At 42.9% G+C, this 11,479-nt stretch overlaps 1 protein-coding gene across 1 annotated transcript; it reads left to right on the top strand.

Annotated features, from left to right (window-relative positions):
* Positions 1–629: 629 nt before the first annotated feature.
* On the top strand, positions 630–9,293 carry LOC146200062 (uncharacterized). The gene is made up of 5 exons (XM_084592860.1): positions 630–738; positions 1,063–1,121; positions 2,120–2,132; positions 2,206–2,246; positions 8,955–9,293. The coding sequence occupies exons 2-5, from the start codon at positions 1,073–1,075 to the stop codon at positions 9,236–9,238; spliced, it is 387 nt and encodes a 128-aa protein (XP_084448986.1). The 5' UTR covers positions 630–738; positions 1,063–1,072; the 3' UTR covers positions 9,239–9,293.
* Positions 9,294–11,479: the final 2,186 nt, after the last annotated feature.

Here is an 11,479-nt window from a genome sequence, read left to right on the forward strand (position 1 = left end):
TCGCCTGTTCTTTGTAGTCCGGCTACATATGTTTAATAAGCTGCAAAGGCTTCATCTGAGGTCAAAAGTACTTAGGAATTATTAATTTCCTACATAAAATATCCGTAGCAGCACACTGCATACTAACTGTGCACAAAGTAATTGGCGCTAGTTATAGCGAAGTTGTTGAAAGCCCACACACTCACAGTAAGAGACATGCCTGTTCATTCGGCTCTAATGCATATATAACCATGGTGCCTTAAGCGGGTAACATCGCCTGAACACAAATGTTACCTGCGATATTTCATTTGAGTCAGCTTATCCGTAGTCACCCGTGCTCAAAAACAGGGGGAAAATAATAATGGTGTGGCGCTGTCAGTACGCCGGAATAATCGTTTCTCTATTTCAGCATGGTCACAGAAAAGTAGGCAATTTTGTTTCGTCGAGCTCCTGACGAAATAGGTCTTTGTTTCTAAATGTCACCTAATGCCAGAACGAGGGATTTAGTTGTGCAACCTGTACGCAGACAGTAAAGATATATCGGAATGACGTGGGCCATGGATAAGAAACTGATTATTTTTCCAGTTGCAATGCCGACATAAAACAGGCTTGATAAAGCCAAGCTCTTTGTGTCAACTTCTAGATAAATGGATAGAAGTTCGCTCCTGGAACTTCAATAACGAATAAAATCAGGTGACACGACACAAGGTGAAGAGCCCGTCACTTTGCCTTCCTGTTTGAAGAGGACGTCAAAAGCAGGTGGATAGCTTTATACTCTGTACTCTTGTCTCAGAAAATTTGCACACTTAATTTCGAAAACAATATATTGCATTTATATTATCTCATCCCAAAATCACTAGCTGTAAAGCGGTAATGTTTTTCACTTTGGTGTAGCGCGTTTTTAATCCTGTATAATTGCTTATCTTCCGATCCATTTTACTAACTTTTACGGCATTTTGATGACCTCCTGAAGTGACATAACTTGCACAAAAGCTAAAAGACATCACCATAACATATTTACTCAAAAGCAAAATTATTACATGCAGTCATATTTACTTTCATATTGATTTGTTTCTTGTGCAGGCAATTTACCATGAAGGTATCTCTGGTTCTGCTTCTACTTACCGTGTCAACATCTGCCTGTAAGAAAATTTTCATTTCAAAGCACTTCCTGAGTTTCAGAGACATATTAATCACACATGTTACCTGCATACCCTCTAGTTATCAGAGAACACCAATATTAAGTTTCTAGCTTTTTATGTATTTCAGGAGATACAATCAACCAGTTCTGACTCAAACTATCATACTATCCTCTATACTTGAATAATTAAGTATTTTTGAGATGGCCTGAACGCGTATACGTAAACTTCATTACTGAGGGCATGCAGGGCACAAAATTACTTCAATACCTGTTTAATCACATTAAGAAATATATACTTGAAGTGTCGGATAGGATGGCGACCTGTGCAGGCAACGAAACTAAGTATTATTCTGTACAGTACTGTTAATTATAGCTTAGAAAAACCCGCCCCCTTAGTGGTGCCTCGAAACATGATTTCTCAGAAAAGGCGCTTACAAATTTAGAAAAGAATTGATTTTTGCTTAATAAATTTTGCTTGCCAAATGAAGAGTAATCTGAGAACAACTGATTACTGAAAGGCTTACAATAAATTACATCATCCCTTATTTTTGTCTTGGAATTAGGTGCCCCATTTGTAACTTTTTCATTTGGATTCCATCAAAACACAAGTCCTATGGTCAGAATGGCAGTTGCTAGGTTGTGGTCAGCACTGCATACAATACTTATTATTACTTGTCTAAAATTTCCAGTTGATAAAAGCGGTGAATGCATATGTTTCAAATTTGAGAGCATACGATTAGAGAGGTAAACTTGACAGACATCATTACCACTACAGAAGGCATAAGCACGCTTTTTGCATTCTAAAAGCAAGCTGAACACAAGATGTTCTCAAAGTATTATGCTAAACTAGGCATCTCCGCTCGCACAAATGTATGGTTCAGAAATCATGGGCACGCGATATTTTGTTCAGAGTATTGTATGTGTCCTTTGGAAAGCGATCGATTAATTTATACTTATTTATCATTTACTTTTATTTCATGACTGACTTGTGCCCTCCAGACGCAGCTACTCTGTAAGTGAACTTTTTTATACCCTCCTACGGTTACTTTTTTGAGGCTTCAATCACTGCTGTTTCTGCATCGCAGGACCCCCCTTGCAGGAATTAGGAAACTTATTCCCCAGAAAGGTAAGACGTGTATAACTGCATGGTACCCAAATGAGATACTTGAACATGCCAAAGAAACCAATTCGTCACGTCTTCTTGTCCTCTTTCGTAAAGCATTTAATAGAAAGACTGAGGTCGGACTGGAGTTTAACAAAACAGTTTTAAGAGCAATTGATGCATGAGACTTCTTGTTCATTTGAACAAGTTATAAGAAACTTTCTGGTGCACCACCATGATGTCCTTTTTTGTATTTGTTTTAAGGATGCATTACAACCCTTGCTGACCATTAAGTAATGATATCAGTTTTAAATAAGGGCTGCATCGTTGCGAAGTAATTTAAGCTACAATACACATATTCGATGGGTTTTAAATTTTTAGTTCAATTCGTACGCCTTCCAGCCCATATTCCACGAAATTCAAGCGGCTTGGCAGCACTCATCGAAAGCTCTTAATGTGATTTATTGCGTTTTTGCTTCCTCATTAACAAAAAACTTGCATTGTACTGGGCGGAACGCAATGAAGGCAGCCTAATCTCTCTAACTGTTATTTATCATGCAAAAAGTTATGCATTTACATACAGGCAAATTTCAACGTTAAGGGGCGACACTACGTCTAGCCATTTTCTGGTTCAAAAAAAGACAGCAAAAGAGTAATGCCATTTTTGCACGTAGATGGTATTCTTCACTTGAAACATGAGCTACACACAATACATTTAAGAATACAATATATTTATTTCTATTTTATGCACGTGCCCATGATTAAGAAATGCGCCGCAATTTGGATTGCGTTCTCGTAACTCCAAGTGCGAGAAAGGGCGGATTTGTGTAAGAGTGCACGATTCGTTGTCTAACGTTTGTAGAAAATTCTGGAATCGCAGTTTAGCGCTATATCGTGTAATCTTTATAATTGTTTAAAAATATTTCAAAGCTACGAGAGGTACGCCTGCGCAGTCTAAGCCGTCGGTTTTAAAGCAAGGTGATTGCCATAATCATAACGAATCCTGACGATTGGGCTAGCAAAAATTAAATTATATAATAAACTTTTTATACGATACGTTTACTATCCCAACTGGTCAAAGCAGCCGTGAGCTACTAACTTGGTAACGAAATCGAACTGCCCTTGGAAGCTGTGCTTCTCACATGCGCCAAACGCATGTGAAAAGGGAGAGATGCCGCCAATCAAAGCGTGCTTGCGTGGCAAGTAGGGACCAGAGTGTAGGTTAATCCTCAGGAGCTCGCGCCAAGGACGCCTTCTAGGTGCATACCTTTGCGTTCCTCCTCGTATTCACGCGTCATTAGACGCTAGGAAACCGGACTCCCCGCATCGACCTGGTCTGCAGGTGGGCTCACCCACAAGTGCGAAGACAGCAATGAGGCCCGACGGCGAGAGTTTGAAGCGCGCCTTACGGAAATAACTTCGCTTGGTGCTGTACACATGGTCAGCGTTTCATTTCGTGCAAGTGTTCAACATGTCAGATGACATGTAGCGAAGAACTTTGAAAACGATTGGCGAGGTGATGCAACAAAAGTGCCAGGAAAACGCATTTTGCAGCTGTCATCCTCGAATACTGCTTGTTTAATTGCAAACCCATTCGAAGACAAAACTCCGACATGGCGCAGTAATTAGCTTTCGTATTACCACATCTTATTAGTTCTAAAGAGTCTCGTATATCTCTGCCAAATGTCTGTTTTTGGTTTTAGAGGCAATCAAATATTGCGATATCGAAAGTAATTCACATCAGTTGTGAGCACAGTTTATAAATTTTCTTGACTAGGTTGTATGGCTGGGATTATCGAACTTTGAAGATATATTGTTAAAGGAGTGTAGAGTTTTCCTTTTCATGCATTGCAAATTTTAAAACTGGCATCTATAGCGTTCCTTAAGCATAAAATAGAAACGCCGTTTTTGTGTGCGATAGTTATACGACGTTGGCGTGGCTTTGTCGCCATCACTGCGCCTGATGACACCCATATAATTATACAGTTCAGTCGTTCAGTCGTGTCCGACTCTTCGTGACCCTATGAACCATGTCACGCCACGCTTTCCGGTCACTCACTATCTTCCTAATATCACATAACTTCATCTGCAGTGCCTCGAGGATGCCATCTAACCATCGCGTTCGCTGCCTACCTCTTCTCCGGTGACCCTCAACCTTTCCCAACATCAAATCTTTCTCCAGCGACTCCTCTCTTCTCATCATATGACCAAAGTAGCTGAGCTTTAACTCTAGAATTTGACCCTCCAATGAGCAGTCAGGGTTTATGGTCGACAATATCGACTGATTTGATCTTCTGGCAGTCCAAGGAACTCTCAAGAGTCTTCGCCAGCACCACAATTCAAACGCGTCAATTCTTCGGCGGTCAGCCTTTTTCATAGTCCAACTCTCGCATCCATACATCACAACTGGAAAGACGATAGCACGAGTTATACTGATCTTGGTCGGCAGACTAATGTCTCTGCTCTTTACTAGGCGGTCAAGGCTAACCATTGCTCTCTTTCCCAGAAGCAGGCGTCTCCTAATTTCATGGCTGCAGTCTCCTTCCGAGGTAATCTTGGACTCCAGAAGAGAAAATCTGTCACAGCTTCCACTTCTTGTCCATTGATGCTCCAGGACTTGGTAGGGCAAGACGATATGATCTTTGTCTGTTTAATGTTCAGTTTAAGCCCAAACTTCTCACTCTCTTCTTGTACGCGCATCAGAAGTCTCTTGAGTTCCACTTCACTTTCTGCCATTAAAGTGGTATCATCCGCATATCTAAGGTTGTTGATACGTTTTCCAGCAATCTTCACTGCAGCTGAAGACTCGTCCAGACCGGCCTTCCTCATGATGCACTCTGCATATAGGTTAAATAGGCAGGGCAACAGTATGCAGCCTTGCCTCACTCCTTTCTCAATCGGAAACTAATCAGTAAGACCATGCCCAGTTTTGACTGTGGCCTCTTGCCCTTCATACAGGTTCCTGAGGAGACAGATGAGGTGAATTGGAACTTCCATCTCTTGGTGAGCTTGTCACAATATGCTGTGATCTATGCAGTCAAACGCTTTCGCATAATCAATAAAGCAGAAGCAGATGGGTTTCTGGAACTCTCTTGCTTTTTCCATGATCCAGCGAAGGCTGGCAATTTGGTCTCTAGTTCCTCTGCCCTTGCGAAACCCAGCGTGCACGTCCGGAAGATCCCGATCCACATACTGCGGCAGCCTTCCTTGGAGGAATTTCAACATCACCTTGCTAGCATGCGAAATAAGCGCGATCGTGCGGTAGGTGAAACAATCTTTGGCACTGCCTTTCTTTGGAATGGGGATGTAAACTGACCTCCTCCAGTCCTGTGGCCACTGCAGGGTTGTCCAAATCTTCTGACATAATGTGTTCAGAATGTTAACAGCGACATGGTTGAGGTTTTGAAGCAACTCAGCTGGAATGCTATCAATTCCGCTAGCTTTGTTCTTAGAAAGGCTGGCTGAGGCCCATTCAACTTCACTCTTCAGGATGCCCTGCTCGAGATCAGTAATCACAACCTTCTTATGTTGGACTTGCACATTCGGGTCCTTCTTGTACAGTTCTTCTGTGTATTCCTGCCACCTCTTCTTTATCTCTGAGGCTTCAGTGAGGTCCTTGCCTCGTTTGTTCTTTATCACGCCCAACTTAGCACCGAAGCTTCCTTTGATATCTTTGATTGACTTATACAGTGCTCTTGTGTTCCTTAATTGGCTGTTGTCCTCAATTGCTTGGCACTGTATGTTCAGGAAGGCATTCTTATCTCTCCTTGCTATTTTCTGAGAATCCGCATTGAGAACCTTGTATCTTTATCTTCCCCCATAACTTTTGCCATCCTCCTTTCCTCAGCTATTTGCAAAGCCTCTTCAGATAACCAGTTTGCTTTCTTGCATTTCTTTTGCTTTGGAACTACCTTAGTACCAACTTCTTGTATTATTTCACGAACATCAGTCCGCATCTCTTCGGGTTCTCTGTGTTCTAGACCTAATTCTTGAAATAGATTCCTCACTTCCACAGCATATTCTAATGGAATTTGATCCAGATCATACCTGAAAGGCCTTCTAGTTTTCTGAGTTTTCCTCAATCGAAGCTTAATTTTCGCAACACGAAGCTGATGATCGGTTCCACAATCGGCCCCAGGCCTTGTTTTTACCGCTTGTATTGCGCTTCTCCATCTTTGCCGGCAAAGAATATAATCGATCTGATTCCTGTACAGACCGTCCGGTGAAGTCCATGTGTACAGGCGCCTCTTGTGCTGTTGAAAATGAGTATTCGCTATGGTCAGGTTGTTTTCTTGACAAAATTCTAATAGCCTCTGCCCAGCTTCATTTGGCTCGCCAAGACCGAACTTCCCTATAATTCCGGATATTTCTTCACTCACGACCTTAGCATTCCAGTCTCCTATGAGAAAAACGACGTCTGATGATGGGGTGCGGTCTAGAAGGCATTGTAGGTCCGCATAAAATCTCTCAACGTCCGCTTTTTCAGCAGTAGTGGTCGGTGCATCGACTTGGATAACTGTTATGTTGAAAGGGTGACCTTGGATCCGAAGTGAAATCATTCGGTCATTTTTGGGGTTGTACCCTAGCACTGCTTTGCCCATTCTTCTGTTTACTATGAGAGCGACCCCATTCATTCTCATGGATTCGTGCCCACAATTAAAGACATAATGGTCACGGGAGCTACCTTCTCCCATTCCAGTCCACTTGAGCTCGCTGATACCCAAGATATCAATGTTCAATCTGTCCATTTCTCGCTTGACGACATCCAGTTTACCTTGCGTCGTAGATCTTACATTCCATGTTGCTATGTGCTATATCTCCTTGCAACATCGAACTTTCCGGTCACTTCCCGACACATCCACAACTGAGCGTCCTTTTGGCTTTATCCCAGCCGCTTCATTCGTCCTGGAGCTACTAGGAATCGCCCTTTGTTCATCCCCAGTAACATGTGGGACGCCTTCCAACCTGGGGGGCTCATCTTCCGGCGCCATATCGATAATGGTATTGTGACTGGCGAGGAGTTTTCTTGGCAGGAAATACTGAAGTGGGTTGCCATTACCTTCTTCAGTGAATCACATTTTGTCAGAACTCTCTGCCGTGACCTGTCTATCTTGGGTGGCCCTACGCAGCAGAGCTCACGACTTCATCGAGTTTCGCAAGCCCCTCCGCCACGACAAGGCAGTGATCCATGAAGGGGTATTGAAACATTAGCCCTCCATATTTCATGCTGAATTTGGACCTTTATCCAAAACATTCGTTTTCGAACTTGGGCAACGTAATTGCTTTGAAGCAGATAAAAAATCCTGGGTCTCTTGAGTTTTACATTAAGTAAACAAAAACGCCGTGTTTAACAAACACCATATTGACGGTTAAACGTTATGTATTGTTTAAGACAAGAAGTGTTAATGCGTACAGTTGTGAAGTCCTAATATTGGGTGGCTCGAACAGCGTGTGAAAAATAATCTGAGACTTTCGAAACTTTTCAGCCCCCCCCCCCCCCCGCCCCCACCATCAACAAGTTGTACATTTCAAGCCACCGACGCCAGAACTACTTCGTGATGTCACGGATAATCTTTGGTGCATGTGCGATAGCGCACGTCATCTGATTGAAGCGCAGTTTTAGCTCTTCATTTATCTTAAAGGACCGTTGGTCGTTCGTCGTTCGACATCTGCTAGCCATCGTCGCGATCATGCTCTGAGCGAAAGCACTCATTAAAGCTCAACCTCCCCAATTTTCAGTGACAGCCTTCTAAGCAACCTGCACTTTTGTGTCGTGGTCACCTTAAGGGTAGAAAACTACACCTGCATTTTTGTTCAAGGCACCTCCGTTCGCTAATATTTAAAAAAAAATCAATAGTACGGAGGCATTTTTTGAGGAGCTAGGAAAGAAAACATCTAAATTTTCGAAGGCGGTGGCTCGAATCATCCTGATTGATAAAGTATTGGTTTCCTTCCTAGCATTGCCATGAGAATGCGGATGCCAATGAATTTTTGTCCGATCGATGCGGGGTACGGCTTTCAATTTTATTAGGTCTTGATAACGGCGTATAGAGGTATTTTTCGGCCTCTTGCACATAGTCACCGAAATCATAGTGAACAGAGGAAACCCTCTTGTTCTCACATAATCCCTTGTCGGGGTTCATGGCACGCTCGAATTACATCGAAACATAGTGCAAAGCGAAGTGCCTCCATCGGGTGCCGCGAACCAGTTTGTTGACGGTGCGAAGCATCAAATGGAATAACTAATTTCGTATCTACGCATGAGAAGGCATGCGGCTGCAGGGCAAAGCTAGAGCGCTTCCTCAAACATTTTAAAAACATATCTCCTCCTAGTACGGGGTTCGCACCCAGATCCACCGCCTCTACGATGCCCCTGGGTTTGAATCCTGTATCCTCCAAAGAGCTGTCCAGCACGGCGAGCAAACATATGATTATGCGAAAGTGAATATTTGATAGTTTTCCTGGGTAGCTCAATTCACAGACTGACTGCTCCGGATAGGCGGCGTTTCCGTGTTAGTGTCCTAGACCAGGACAACCTTTTCTGAAACCACGATGTAACAAACTTGCATCTCAACAAAGAAAAATTTGGTAACTAACCTAATAACTCTAGGTCTAGGTTGACTAAAAACAAACCTTCTTTCACCTCGGGTGAAAACTCTGAACATTCAGTCATTACTTTTTACATTCTTTTCTTCTTGTGGCCTCAAATTAATGCAGTGATCTCTTTCCTAGATGATGGATCAACTTTTATCGGGAAGACAGAAGAAGCCATGCAAACGCTAAGTAAGCTTCTGCATGGAGAAATATCTTTCTCCAATACTGAAGACCGGGCTAGCATCTTCAATGCTCTTGAGACCCTAGAAACATCTTGGACAGAAACTGATGATACAGAGAAGTACCTCTTCAAATCTATAATTAAAGCCGTTGGAGAAGCATCTATCCACCAAGCTGTCGCCACAGTCGCGTCGGAAGCGTTTAATACCTTGCTCAAAAAAATAAAAAATAAAGACTCTTGAACTGCGGTGTCGCGGAATGCAAAAGCATAAGTTAATAAACAAATTCCAAATGTTATCGCTGTATGAAAAGAAACATATTTTTTTCTCCTTTCAGTAGCGCTCTTCTTAAGAGGTTATTCCTGTGGCTTATGCAATAGGAAGGTGCTCTAACGTGGGTGAACATCTCTGTTGGATATAATTACGTATATTGCATCTGTGTGAGAAGCAACGAAGGTTGGTTCTGAAATCTGATATTCGCATTTAGTCTGCCTTCTGTCACGTCGTCGCAGGACTGGACTGTGGTGTCTTTGGCATCTGAAATCATGGAAAAGTCACAAGGTATCTGGTGTACTACATATCTTGTTAATTATAATCTTTGACGTCATTCTGTCGACCAATCAAGAATTTTGTCTCAAAAGGCGGGGTTTCTCTGTGACGGCAGCATAAATTTTTTTACCTTCAATCCCGTTCGTCATTTCTTCATGTCCATACTGCTAAACAGAATGAAGGAAAATGAAGAAAGCTATACATACTCTACGCCCTCTCTGGCCCACCAGGTACGGTAAAAGCAATTTCACACCATAGAATTACTATCATGCTCACATGAAGGAAACACTTCTCAAGGTATAAGAAAGTTTGATATGACAATGCCGTCAATGCGAAAAAGTGAAACGAGAGCTATAAATAAATACAAAAAACAACACGCAAAATGCTTTCAGGATCATTGGTTCGCAGAGAGTTGAGAAATGTGTCAACAGCAGTAATATTTACTGCTACAGGAGGCAAACTATTCCAATCGGCAGTGCCACTTGACAATGGAATTTTGTGCCTCGGCGGCTGCGTTTCGATGGAGGCGAAACGAAGTGGCGTCCGTGTGCTGTGCGATGTCAGCGCACGTTAAAGATCCCCAGGTGGTCGAAATTACTCCGTAGCCCTCCACTACGGCCCCCTTTCTCTCCTTTCACTTTCACTCCCACCTTCATCCCTTCCCTTACGGCGCGGTTCAAGTGTCCACAGAGCAAGTGTGACAGATACTGCGCCTTTCCTTTCCTGTGAACCAACCAACCAACCAACCAACCAATTATTAAGACTAATGGACTGCCGTATTATTTCTGTATGTTTAATTCATGCACAAATTTATATGCACGCCGAAGGGGAGTGCATCGGTCTATAATAAAGTGCCCGTGGTAACGATTTAGCGAGAATTCAGGGCTAAGATTTGCTTGCGGCGTGACCAAGTATGCAGACTTGCTCTATTTGGCAAGTCTGCAGACTTGCTCTATTTGACAAGGCGACGTTAGCGCTAAATTTGAATGCGCTGCGCCATTTTTACGAGATGCTTTTGATGGGCGATCACGACGATGCCGTCACATTCTGATGACGGCCGGCGAGCATTATATAGGCATGCGACTTATGTTTTCCTGGTAACTTTCATTGGATTAAGCATAGTTCCTCTTCTGCTTTGGCCCTGCCGGGGTTGCGTAGTGGTTACGGCATTCGACTCTGTGCCTAAGGATGCGTAATCGAATCCCAGCCTCGGCGGTCGCCTTTCGATGGAGGCTTGTGTGCTGTGCGATATCAGCGCACGTTAAAGAATCCCAGGTGGTCGAAATTCCAGATTCCTCCACTCTGCGTCTCTCATAGCCTGAGTTGCTTTGGGAAGTTAAACCCACAAAACAAACTAAACCAAAACTTCAGCCTTGCGCCAGGTAAATTGTATATGAGAGCGCCAGTTTGGGTTGCTGATAAGAACAGCCAAATATTTGACATGACTGTATTTATTTGTTTGACTTCCGCGTAACAATTAGAAAACTTTCACTGAGTTTTTATTTTTGGTAAATATTGCACTCTCGTTCGGAGAAGGCAGTGTCTCTGAGACGCTGTACACGGGACAAGACAACCTGGCAAGTGCTTCAACTTTTTTCACGAACAAGGAATGACACTGTTTGCGACAGAGGATTGAACCCACAAACGACTCTTCCACATATAAAGTATTGCACCAATGCCTAGACGTTGAAGCAATGGCCTGCGGACGCCGTCATCCACAAGCCGCAGTGACAACCTTGAAAGACGAACTATAATTGACTAGGATAAATCAATGATGTCCTAGCCTTAGAGTTAACTCGAACTATGATTAAATCTCAATGTACAGCACGTCACAGCATTATAAATTATCACGTTGACGTCCTGTTTACTCGTGAACATAAAGGACACGAATAAAACAACGAGACCATTATTGGCTCCAGCAATAATAAAGGAAAG

The sequence above is a fragment of the Amblyomma maculatum genome, chromosome 2 (assembly GCF_055883805.1).
Source record: "Amblyomma maculatum isolate TAMU_Amacu chromosome 2, ASM5588380v1, whole genome shotgun sequence".
Classification (NCBI taxonomy): domain Eukaryota; kingdom Metazoa; phylum Arthropoda; class Arachnida; order Ixodida; family Ixodidae; genus Amblyomma; species Amblyomma maculatum.

Coding starts and splice junctions, on each gene's coding strand:
- LOC146200062 (XM_084592860.1), top strand. CDS start 1,073: ATGAAGGTATCTCTGGTTCTGCTTCTACTTACCGTGTCAACATCTGCC. Junction 2,247..8,954: donor GAAACTTATTCCCCAGAAAG/GTAAGACGTGTA, acceptor TCTCTTTCCTAG/ATGATGGATCAACTTTTATC.